The sequence below is a fragment of the Nanorana parkeri genome, unplaced genomic scaffold, assembly GCF_000935625.1.
Source record: "Nanorana parkeri isolate BGI_ZX_2015 unplaced genomic scaffold, ASM93562v1 scaffold59, whole genome shotgun sequence".
NCBI lineage: Eukaryota > Metazoa > Chordata > Amphibia > Anura > Dicroglossidae > Nanorana > Nanorana parkeri.
Window position 1 is genome coordinate 1,927,985 of NW_017306327.1, and position 13,122 is coordinate 1,941,106.

General features: G+C 39.7%; 1 protein-coding gene across 7 annotated transcripts in view; it reads right to left on the bottom strand.

Annotated features, from left to right (window-relative positions):
• Positions 1-7,526: 7,526 nt before the first annotated feature.
• Positions 7,527-13,122, bottom strand: part of ARHGAP24 (Rho GTPase activating protein 24) — a 600,350-nt gene continuing 594,754 nt past the window's right edge. For all 7 annotated transcript variants that reach the window (XM_018576195.1, XM_018576196.1, XM_018576194.1 and 4 more), the window contains 2 exons: positions 10,717-11,788; positions 7,527-8,352 (listed from right to left, as the gene is read on the bottom strand). In XM_018576195.1, coding sequence (XP_018431697.1) covers positions 8,109-8,352; positions 10,717-11,788 — 1,316 coding nt within the window. In that variant the 3' untranslated portion in view covers positions 7,527-8,108. The remainder of the gene's footprint in view (positions 8,353-10,716; positions 11,789-13,122) is intronic.

The window sequence follows — 13,122 nt, forward strand, 5'->3', positions numbered from 1 at the left end:
TCACTTTCTGTGAGTCGTGTAGTGTAACCCCACAGTTTGTTCCATATTTAAACTAACCCTGCATGTTTTCAGATGCATGAGTGCATTGAGGAGCAGATTGAGCTGTAGACATAGACTAGTAAACATAGACTAGTAATGAACTGGACACTCGTTCATTATCTAAGAGTAGGAGGTAATGTGTCATAGCACACATGACACATTACCTCCTGCTCTTGGATAATGAACTCACCATGTGTATACTGCTATTCTCCTATTTACGAGTGTCCGGTTCATTACATATTACATGTATGTTAGTCAGGCTGCTATACTATGTAGTGGCTCTATGCTGCTCTTTACAGTTTATACTCTGCCTTTCACCCGTCTCTGCGTGCGCACCAGCGTCCCGCTGCTGCTTTGACAACTGGTGATGTAGCCGGCTCCCACGGATCTCCGTGTGCGGCTCCTACCATTTGTGTCTCGGGGTGCTTTGGCAACCGCAGAAGTGGGCGTGATGTTGCGCGGTTGCAGCTTGGACCTGGCTCTGGCACTCCACCACTGTCCTAAAATCATTAGTCTGTATTGTTTTAGAAAAACTGTCACATGACAATAAACAAAGATGTATCAGTACTCGTACTTGTAAGTACTCGGCAAGTACCAGTAATCCTACTCGCAAAGCTGGTATCGGTGCATCCCTTTATTTATATTTATTAAAAAAAATCGTACATTAAAACAGAGATGTACAAATCCCAGGAGCTCCGTGTGCTCCTTACAAATGACAGCTGCCTCCTAATTTTTCTCTAGTGTAGTCTTGGAGCTCAAAAGTATCGGTACATGTACTCGTACTTGTACCGAGTACTGTACTTGGTATCTGTGCAACCCTAATCGGGACCTTTGCTGACCTGGCGTCCTTCCTCTACCTTGGCAACCGATGACTGGTGCCACAGCAAACTGGTTTCCAGCCTATGACCTACTCAAGGTAACCCTATGTAATATATGCAATATGCTACAACGATGTAGCTTATGAAGCCACTCAACCTAACGCTCTATACAATATACACCTGGGAGGAGTGTGAGGTCATCGATGACGTCACATGGCCACATGGGGTGTTTGTGATTGGTGTTTTAAATTAGGGTGGTGCTATATATTATATGTTTCTGTGCACTTGTATTGTATGCTTTTGCCTGAGGAAGGGGTTCCTCTGTGACCCCGAAACATTTGTTGCTGTTTACTATGCTGCACGTCAATAAATAGACGTTTGCTCATGAATTTGGAGTGCCGGCGTCTTTATCTTTACTTGTGATTATAATAGATGCCACCCGTTGACTACCGCAGCACCCGCTTTTCAAAGGGATTTGGCGGTCAGGAGTGTGATGGGACCATGGACTTTCTTTTGAAAACAAATCCCTCTGTCCCTCTTTCTCCTCATTATTCTCTAGTCTTGGTCTGATGTATAGACCTCTATGGAGGAATTTAATATTTACCTACCAAAAGTGTTATACAACACTAAACCTATAAATTATTTTATTTGTTAGTTTGAAAAGTCATTATGAAGGAAAGGTAAGGGTAGAAATTGCACATGTGCGTTTAACCAACCTTTTTTTGCTCATTAACACTTATTGATCTGTATAACTTGGATTGCAGGAAGGTGCCCTTTGCCTACATATTTCTGCTGAAAGGTATCCCTATTACTTGTCAGAAATTTGGGAGGTATGCTGGTATAATGCTATGGAGTGTGAGCCTGCACATATACAAAAGTTGTCTGTCCATATCAAATGTAAATTTAGAGCATTATTGCATAAGCCAGACTACTCCCCATAGCGGTCAATGATGCTTATGAATGGCGTTAATTCACACTTGCCACAAACGTGTACATGGATGCTATGTGATAAAGGCTGCTGGAGACTGAAGTGCACAAAATACTTATCACAAGAACAAGATAGTTATAAATAAAGCCTTTATTTTATGAACAGTATCGGATGTACATGTCATACAGGTTGAAAATCTCCATAAACACATTCCTATGTTGTCTTTCCATGATATACTCTATTGTACAAATCTTTATGGTGTTGATAGTATAATGCAATGGGAAAATCTGCTTTATATTAAAAATACAAATAGATATCTCTTTATAACTTAAGATAAACCTTTCTATGGATTAAACTTTTCTTTCCCAGCAAAAGTTATCTCAGCGCCAAAAACATCCCAAAACGAATTACAAGTTAAAGTGTAACGTGTCCATGAGTTGGGAATTATAGTTATTTTGAATTCTTATTTCAGGCAGCTAAGTCTTATTTAAGTTCAGCAAAAAAGATCACTAGTAATGTACAATGAAAGATGGGGTTAGTAGCACTGTTTTGGGTGTTACAATCCATTTATAAAGGAACAATAGTAAATAGAAAAGAACATCATATTTATACTTCAGAGAGCTTAAAATGGAACTGAACTCTAGCTGTGTTCATAAAAAGGCAGGCAACAGCTAAGGACTAAGTCTTCGGGCAGCTGATCTTTCCCCATTGCTGAGTTTCTATGCCTTGCTCTATATTGTGTTTGTTTATGGGGATTACCATATTGGTAAAGGCAGGATTTTTCTTCATCATAGAGAGTTTTGCAGGAGGAACAGTAAGCAGCACAGTAGTGTCATGGTGAGTGGATCTCACTCCCAATCTCCTGAAACTAACAGTGGCAACAGTGCCTTGGATTTCACACTGCAGATAAACAGCTATGAGGCTGTAGGCACAAGCATGCCTAGGCATCCTCACATGTTTAAAGAAGGGGTTGACAAACCAAAAGGTGCAAGAGTACAAAAGTGCCTTTAATTGCCTTTTTTTGTTTGATTGAATTGTGAAAAACTAAAGGCACTTTTGGACAGCATTTTACATATCTAAATTAAACAATCAATGACACTGATGAATGTGTATGTGAATCCTTAAAATTACATCCAGCAGACTTTTCTTTTAACTTAAGGCTGGAACCTTTGTCATGGTTTTATAGCTGTCTCTCCCAATGAAGGAGAATGGCCATCACTTTGGGTCCGGGTGATAGGTGTCAGACAGTAAAGAAAGAGACTTTAAGAAATGTCCTCTATGGGGACTTATACAGCATTCAAAGTGACCCTGTCAGGGTAACAAAATCCAAATAAAGATACCCTACCAGAGAAGACCATGGCAGGGAACAAAGTCATCTGCCATTCCTGGATGTGTCAAATGCTGAAGAGACTGATAGAAAGAGAAGAAAGGGAAGGTAAGAAAGGGAAGGTAGGAGACACAGACTACCATGAAGGTGAGTGAGTGAGAGCTCCTCACTTGTGGAGAACATTTTGGGATTTTTTTTTTACCCTGACAGGGTCACTTACACACAGAAAGAATTGAAAACCTGACAAGTTCTAAACCTACCCTATTCCAACATGAAAAACATGTTTTGGCTGAAATTGGCCTTTAAATTGAGCAACTGGTGGAATTTCCCTCCTTTACAGGCAGTAGTGTCAGTCAAATGTGTTCTTTAAAGTGTTATTAAAGCCACATATCCTCCAAGGAATGTGCCATCTTAGCCTCCATTTAGATCTGCAGTCGCCATGGTGCTGCACATGTCATCACCTACACTGAGTGGCCAGATTATTATGACCACCCCATCAGTACTTTGTTGGGCCACGAGATGACTCCACGAGATAACTTAGTTAGGCCGCCTCGTGACTCCACGAGATGTTGAAAGGTGATGCGAGGAATCTGACACTGCACTGTTGCCCTTCTGTTGTCTTGTACCAGTCTTGCCACTCTCTGTTCTGCCCTAACATTGACTAGACGCTGACGGACACAATTCGCACATTCAGACCCAGATTTTCGGCTGACAGTCCAGTCTTTAAACACTTTAACAACAGCTGCTCTTGAACATTTAACGAATTCTGCTGTTTTGCTGATACTCGCTCCATGGCTCCGAGCGCCAACAATCATCCCACGTTCAAAGGCTGTTAAATCGCGTTGTTTACCCATATCTTCAGAAAAAAATCACTTCTACTGTCGTGATAAACCACCTGCTTCCCTATTTATAATGGTCTGGCCCTCTAGCAACTTCAGCGCAAAATTATAGCTAATTTGCCTACAAACATCAGGTGGTCATAATTATCTGGCCACTCAGTGTATAACACCAGCCATTTGAGGACTTGAAAATTTGGTTGAGAGCTGAAATGAGCTCACTGACGACTGTGACTGTTATCGCCAGAGGCTTGCCTTGAATATAGCACCATACACTGTGCATATACTAGTATGTAGAATGTAATTGAAATCACCACAGACCATCCCCTCTACCCCAGACCTTCCACCTCTTTTTCTACATTGCTCATCCTACAGTTTCCCGCTCAGTTGACAAAATCACATATAAGCTTTTATATTTATTTTTTTGCCAATACCTTTTATCTTGTTCAGGCCCCATTACTTCCTTATTTCTTGCCTACATGAGAATGATATTGACTGTATTGCCTGCGGACTCCTTGGATATAAACATCATATATCCCAGTGTCTTCTGGCACCTTATCACAATAGTTTCTTTTTTCTTGCCTGACAGTGGCTACATCATTGGCTTCTGTTTTGTTTACATGTTGCCATAGCATAAAAAAACAACCTTGCACTTACATTGCTGATACTATGGCAACTAAATAAATTCCTGGCTAGAGAGGAAGGTGTGCATGAGCAGAATGTTCAGCGTGTCCTCATAGGGGCTGGCTTAGCAAATAAGGAAATCACCCCGGGATCACAATATGCCCTGCCAGAAAATGTTGGCATGGAGGCAAAGAAGCAGAAAGGTTTCAGAAGAATCCAAGAAATCGTGAACTGCATCGAAGGGTTAGTATGTATTTTGTTATTGTGATGTAACCATTTTAAGTGCTATTTTAAGACTGGGTGAAGTGCCTCTTTAATAATATTTATTGAACATTTCTAATTCAAGCTTTCTTTTGGGAGCCAGTTAAATTGGTCGGCTTAGTCATAGGTCTAGTCAATCTGAGTGTTGACTAGACCTGTGTAGCAGATATTTTGGTCCAACCCAGTATACTGTAGGAAGCCGAGTGAAAGACCGACCTGAAGTGAAGTGAGCCGAACGCTGTTCGGCTATTCACTTCAGGCTGGTACGGCTGAAATCAGCCGTACATTGGGTGGCATCGGGTTGATCTTCGTAGAACAACCACTTCTAGGGAGTTGCATTTCTTCAATCTGAAAACTATCTGTTGACTGAAGTTTTAAGAACTATTTTTCCAATACTTTTACAGTCTCAGCAGTGTCAGCAAATCTCCTTCTGATGTTCTGTGAAATGTCATTGATTAGGATACATTGCATTCTATAACAATTCTCTTTTGAAGTATTCATTTTCATAAAGTGGAGTAGGTGACACCCACACCTCTTCAAGATGATTTACAAAATGAGTGTTTAGCCCAATTCAGCTGTTTTCGCTCAATCATGCATACAATTATGTGCAGGAAAAATTATTTTCTCCTTAATTTCACTACACAAGATTGTTTTTTTTTTTTCTGGGTTCAGTGAACTTTCTGAAAATGTAGTAATTCAACCTAGTTGACTGTAATTCCTTATTATAATTACCCTGTAAAAACAGCATAGGTAAGGTGTCATTATCTTAAAAGTAAAAAATAACAAAAGTTAAATTGATTGTTTAAACTATTTTTTACTAAACTATATAGAAATGTATATGTGTGTTGTTTGTTATATCAAAATCTTAATTACTAAGCCTTAGAGTAATATAAACTATTGTGTTGCAGTAGGTGTGGTAAAAGGCATGTTGTACTGAGCGATACCACAATGCACATTAATGCTTGTCTGTGCGTTGCGGTGCTATTTTTATTGAATAGCACCCTCACACACACAAGGCAGCAGAGCACATATGCATTTTAGAGCATCACAAAGCACACAAGCGAACTATGTGCATTGTGGTGCACTGTGTTGAAAAAAAATCGATGCTGATGGGTTGCGGTGGATAGACAGCGCTTTACAATGACTGTTTTCCCTAATGCAAAACACAATGCTGTGTGTATGTTAACACTCCATAAAATTGTGATTTAAAGGGCTCAAACATCGTTTGTGACAAATGTACTCCTGTAAAACCTAAAATGATTCAGAAAAGTGGCAATTCTTGTAGTTTTACTAATGTGTGAGTTGGCATTTCTCAGGTTCAACCAGCATTGGGGGAGAAATGTTTACCTTTATGATGCCACCTAAATTCTAGTGCATTGGTTTCATCAAAGTTATGACTGTAATATGTTTGCACACAGTTTCAGCAGAAAGGAAAAGGATAGGAATTGCTGATAGCTTTAGCTGTTCGTTTTGGACTAGAACTAGAAAAATAAAAGGCAGACTCTAAATGCTTATTAAGAGCAACAAATCCACCCCTCCAATTTTCTATAAATTAGGTATAGAGTTTTGTACAGGTTATTTAAGAGGACATATTGAACACTATAGGGTGTGTGATGGCCAGCAAAATGTCTACCTGAAGAGGATACAGCTACTGGTAATATAAATGTAATTATAATTTGATATTAGGCTCATTTATGAGCTTACAACAGATCTTCAGCACACAATTTTTCCAGGCAAATATAACTTTCAGACTACTTCCAACTCCTCTGTGTAATTAACCTGGCAGGATTCATCTCCCACAATCCTCAGAGTCAGCAAGACTTTTTTATGAATGGTCACACCTTCACAAGTAGGTGGCACCAGAAGACAGTGCAGACACATAGCAGGGAAATGTAAAGTGACACTAAACTCAAGAGTTATACCTTAAAAATGCATTCAAATACCTTAACAAATTTGTAGTTTATTTGTGCATCACTCAGCTGTAGGTCCTCAAATCATCTCTGAATTGGTGCTGACACTGTCCTTCCTTCTGGAGGGTGGCTACTTTTGTTCCCCATGGTCCCTGTGTGTGTTGTAAAGTAGCCACTGCTCCACTCTGAATTCTGTGTTGGACTACAATCTCATGCTTAGTTTACTAATTTGTATTTAAATTTTAGTCCATCACAGGAGTGAGCTTGGAAAGGTGACTACATTACAACACACACAGAGACAATGGGGATCAAAAGTAGCCACTCTCCAGAAGGGAGGACAGTGTCAGCATGAATTCAGAAATGATTTGAGGATCTACAGCCAAGTGATACACAAATAAGATATTTTTCTTAATAGTTAGGGTGCTTTAATGCATTTTTAAGATTTAACTCCTGAGTTTAGTGTCACTTTAAGCTTTGCCCACAAAATCTCTTGTGATAACTCCAAAAGAGGCAAAAGTGAAATACATAAAGATTTTGTAAGACCACTAACTGTGCTTGAACTGCGTTATATTTTTGCTGACAGCACAAACTTTCATATGTCTCTTTTTTCTTCTACATATTGCCTTTTTATAAAGAAAGGAATCCAAATGACAATTCCTGCAATCAGAATGCCAAGTGTTACCAATTTTGGGTGTAAACATCCCCCTTCATTGACAAAGCATTGTGTTTATTACATACAAAAATGACATTTTGTAGAAAAAGAAAGAGCCAGACATATTCAAACTCGTGGCAATGCTTTATAAAATTCTGTACACTTTCTTTTGGTCATAGGCAAGGTGGTTGGCACAAACATCAAAAGCCACAAGTATCATCCTATATTGTTTTTGTTTTTTTTATTTCCATTCCCTGTCAACATGGGAATATAGACAAGTAATATACAAAATAAGCCCATGATAGCACAATGCGCAAAAATATTGTATTACATTTTAAGTGCAAGGATATACTGTATATTGACTTCATATAAAGCTTTACTGCAACAACATATCAATTTGCTGTTTTAAATACAATACTTGCATTATTATTATTCTTGGAATACAATTCTGTTTTAAACATAACACTTTTTTTTATAATCTATGTACACATATCCAGTTGTAACACTTGACAGTAGCAATATGGATCATGTAATAATAGAACAGACTTGGTTAGGCAGATACTGTGGATGTAGCAGATTCATTTTATTTGCCCCCTCCCTATATGGTACCTAGAAAATGAGTGCTAATCTTGGTCAGGTGACCAGCCACCTGAAGACCATCCGTGTGAAAACACTACGGCTCCTTCTCACTGTCCAACGTACTTTGGCCCACTTTACTGGATCCATATTGTGTTCCCTCTCTCTGGCCTACGCGGTTCCACTGTGAGGTCACCAAAAGTTGAGAAAAACTGTTCCATCTCCTTCTGCAACATGTCGTTTCTTTTCTCAGCATCCTCTTTTGCACGTTCTGCATTCCTCATTTTAATTTCCACCATCGTGTATTTCTTTCTTTCTTGCTCCAGTTCCTCATGCACGGCTACTACTTCTGTCTCCAGAGATAGATTTCTTTGTTCCAAGCTGTGGAGAAATACATCCTTAGTTAATAAAAGGCACGTACTGATATGCTTTCCAGCTCAACAAGTCCAGTACTCTTCAAATGGTCTTATATAGTGTACGTTAAACTATATACAGGGCTTGAAAAATTTTAGGGTGTCTCACCAGTCAGTCAAAAATTTCACCAGTCAACATGACCGGACTATAGCCTTGCAATGTATGTTAAAAATTTTTAGGGACACATAGCTTTCTTTTGGAGGTATATAATCACCTCTGGGGTTTTAATTTTTTACTATATAATGAAAAAAGTACTGCAAATTTAGAAAAAAAATAATGTTTTTGCTTTCGCACCTAGGTGCACCCGAGGCATGTTTGCGTGTGTATGTGGGGGGCAGGGGGTCTTCATTTTTGTATTACTCCTTTAAAAAAAAAAAAATTACACTTAACTTTATTGCTATCACATAGGGGACTAAGAAGTCCCCTATGTGATAGCCAATTTACATGACAGGTCCACTTTATGGAGACATCAGGGGTCTCCAAGACCCCTAATCTCACCTAGGGACCCCCCAGAGAAGCTGATGAAGCAGAGATCTACTTCACCAGCTTCTCCCCAGCTTCTGAAGCTGGAGAGTGACAGCAGAATGCCGTTCCGAGCCGCACCGGGCACAGTGGATCTTGGGACCGGCAACGGCAGTGACAGTTGCTGCTAATGCAAGTGATCGGGCGTCTCTAGAGAGATTTTTATTTATTCCACTCCACGAAGGTGTGCCCTTATTTTTCACATGGGTAATCTCACTGGTTTATCCCCATCCCTTCTATAAATTGCAAACAATTTTTTGCATTTTTTTTTTTACAAATAACGTTTTTATGTTGCTCTTTGCTTCATCATTTCTCCCCTAGACAAGAATGGTGTTGCTAGTATAAATTCTGAACATGCACACGCATGCAGGGGATTTCCATGGTTTATACTGCAGGTACATTCCGCTAGAATGCTGGGTGTGCATGCGTGGGACTGTGTCACACCCAATGCAGTAGCTGAAATATATTTAATTTTAAGAGTTGCCATAGTAACAGCAATGATTACACTATCAGTCCTAAGCATGCACATCCATTTCTCTAGCTGGAATACTTTTATTTACAAGTTGACATAATTGCAATGCATAAATAATACGACTGGAGTGCTGAGTGCCCATGCATGGGATTGATGGCAAACTCACTGCTCTAGCAGGGAGTCATTTGGTTTACACACTACCATAAAAATGATACTGTACACTCTGTGCTATTGGCGCTGCTCATGTTGCCTTTACTATGGCAACATGTAAACCAAATTATTACCACTTGTGTGCTAGGTGCACATGCAGGGCAATGGTAGGGTCAGACTAAGATGTGCCAGTACCTAAGATGGTGGTGCAGAGAAGACAAGGGGCTTTTCACACTTTTTAGGATTTGGGTGAAGTCTGATCTCAGATTGTTGTATACCTGACAAAGAAAACTAGGTCTTTGCATCTGCAAACAATTGAGTTGGATAATAAAAGTGTAACATCTTGACTGCAAACTAGCTTCTTTGGTGGCTATCTTGGTACAAAATTCTGAATCTATATGTGGAACCCAGAGACAGTTTCCAGGAACCAACTTAAAGTACATCTATGCTTTGCCCATGCAGGGCAAAGGCAACAGATTACCTTTGTGTCTGGTCGGAATATGTATGTGAAGCTTTAACATTCACCATATTTATTCATCAGAGAATTTTTGTACAAGTCATTCTGAATTGAAAAAGCTGGTTGGATGACCAGTCTTCAAGAAAAATACAGCAAGTCCAGTTGCCTTGACTTATTTTTTTTTACAGATATTTGTGTCTGGTGCCCTGCCTGCACATACAGTACTTATCTGTGCTTGCCTGCAAATACATACTGTGCCAGAAGTGAAGAAAACATTCTAGTACTTTTGATATATGCTTCACAATTGGCTGATTAGATACCATCACTGCTCCTGGTGACAAACGGAGAGGCTGGGGATTGAAGGGTAAGTATAAGATAATGTGGGGGCCAGCTTAAATGTACTCATATTGCTTTGTCCTGCATTGACAAAGCAAAGGTTCACTTTGACAATCCATAAGGACCTGGGCAAAACCATGTTCATTTTAATAAAGTTTTGCAACAAGAATGTAGAATACATAGTATATACAATGATGCCAATAATAGTAAGGACCTGGGCAAAACCTTGTTCATTTAAATACAGTTTTGCAACAAGAATGTAGAATACATAGTATATACAATGATGCCAATAATAGTAAGGACCTGGGCAAAACCTTGTTCATTTAAATACAGTTTTGCAACAAGAATGTAGAATACATAGTATATACAATGATGTCAATAATAGTAACGATACCTTTTTATTCTGGTCTCATACTCCATTTTCTGTTTTGACATTTCCTGTTTTAAACTGGACACAAGGCTGTGAAGTGCACTGTGGTTGCTTGAGTTGCTCACTACAAAAGTCTCACTGTTGTCACTGCTGCTGGTAGCCCTGCTGCTGTGACCCCCAGCACTTCTCCTGTCAAATTTGCTCTCAAAGTCTGTTGCATTAGTAATATCCTCAGTGACTGGCCCATCTAAAACAGGGTCTTCAAAGTTCCCACCATAAAAATCCTGCTCTGGACAAGTTGTTGTGGAGGAGCGGCAGGAGTTGGAGTTCTCAGGGAGAGAGATTTCACATGATGATGTGGACCACGTTGCACTATCCACACTTTGCTTATCATCAGAGTTCATCATAAACTGCTGGTGAACATTATCATACGTGGACAATCTGTGCTGCTGCAATGATTCACCTGCAGAGTCTTTTTGTTTGTTATCTCTTAATGTGATATATCCATTGGGCAGCCAGCTTGTGGTCCGACTGTTCAAAGCATTGCTCATTGGGTCTGTACTGGACACACCCATTTTTACAGCACCATTCTGTACACTGTGAGTACCCATTTTGGTTCCTGAACTTTTGAGAGAAGAGGCTCTTCTAGCCTGTAAGGTACCATTGGGCAAAGAATGGTGTTTGTCATGGACTTCTGCAGAGCTGCTGAAAGAACCATTGGTGACAATCCCACTACCCTTGTTAAAAGCCGGATTTTTTTTCACCATTAGCGGTGGACTTCGGGTTACATCCAGTTTGTGAATGCTGTTCCTTGGGCTGCTGGATTTACTTCCTGAGAGTACAGTGGGAGATCCATTGTCAACATTTGACCTTTGCGGAGAATCGGACTTCTCCCAGGAGCAACGTCTCACTGCTATATCCTTTGTATTATTATTCTCCTTGTTCTGTATTTGGCCTAGAAGCATCTTTTTCTTCAGCTCATTGTTGTTGTTGGTCAGTTCTTGTCCAGCATCAATCTGAACATCAGCTTCTTTGGGGAAAAGTGTTTCATGCTCACTTATCATTACTGCCATTAACTGCTGCACGATGACAGTACCTGGAAAAAAAAAAAAGAATGGTAACTAAATTACAAGCCACATCATCTTAAAAAAGTCTCAGTCAGAGGGAAACATAGCTAATAAAGGTCATGCATAATGAAAGCTATTCTATAAAGATTTCTAATGTTCACTGTGATAATAAACTACCTTATAGTAATAAAAAGATTTAGGGGTCTATTTAAAAATGTTTTTACATAAGTTTTTTCAATTTTTCCACCATTTTCTTTCGTTTATTTTGTTGTCGCCCCCCCGGGACTTCTTCATATTATGTACAAATGCAAAGAGATAGGTTTCTAAAAGGTCACAAACATTCTTAGGCAAACCTCAGTATTAAACATTATGAGCTATTGTAACAGTTTATTCCAAATTAAATTTCTGTGATTTCTAGGCCTTAATTATTTACTGGAGCCATTTGGTCCTTAACATAGAACTATACTCTCCCATTAAAACATGTGCTGCGGCACTTAATTATAAGTGTATCTGCACTTACTGTTTTCTCTTAGCCCCCCTACAAAGTCTCACAATTGCCTGTTGATCCTGCCAGTGAAGTCCACCTCTTGCAACTTCCTGTGATAGTGTGGCAACAATGTTGCAATGATCCTTAATTCAGTGCAGAGTTGCCACTCTGATGTATCTTGTGCCTACTTGCACTACAGTTGGATGAAATACATATTGCAGGGGTGGAGGCTATCAGCATTAACAAACCTTGGCAATCAGCACCTGCCCACACCTAGACCTGTGCACTGCTTCCTGGATTGACAACACTGCCTTTGTTGCTGAACTCCTCCCACTGCGAGCTGCATTTATACTTTATTTGTACTCTACTGAGAACAAAAAACACAGCTGGGCTACAAAAAATATCAAAATTTGAACATTGTTTTCTGCATTGTTAAAAACTGAAAGAATATGACACAACGATGACTCCAGCTAGAGAAGACTATCAATCAAAACTGACTGCAACTCTGAAAGCACTGTAAAGATCCTTAGCCAAGATCCATGGGACATTTATAACCCTGAACATGTATAACTTGAATGGATGAGAATAAAGCCATTGCTAAAAACCAACCCCATATCAGGTCGTTTGGAATTTGAGACAGAACAACATATGGAAAAAAAGTTCTCCAGTATGATAAAACAAAATGAAACTTTTTGGCCTAAGCAGAAAATGCTTTGGGGTCTATTCACTAAGCTGCCGTAGGCAGCCGAGTGAATGACCGACCTAAAGCGAAGTGAGCCGAACGCTGTTCGGCTATTCACTTCAGGCTGGTACGGCTGAAATCAGCCGTACATCGGGTGGCTTCGGGTCGGCCGAACATGCTCTGCATGTTCGGCC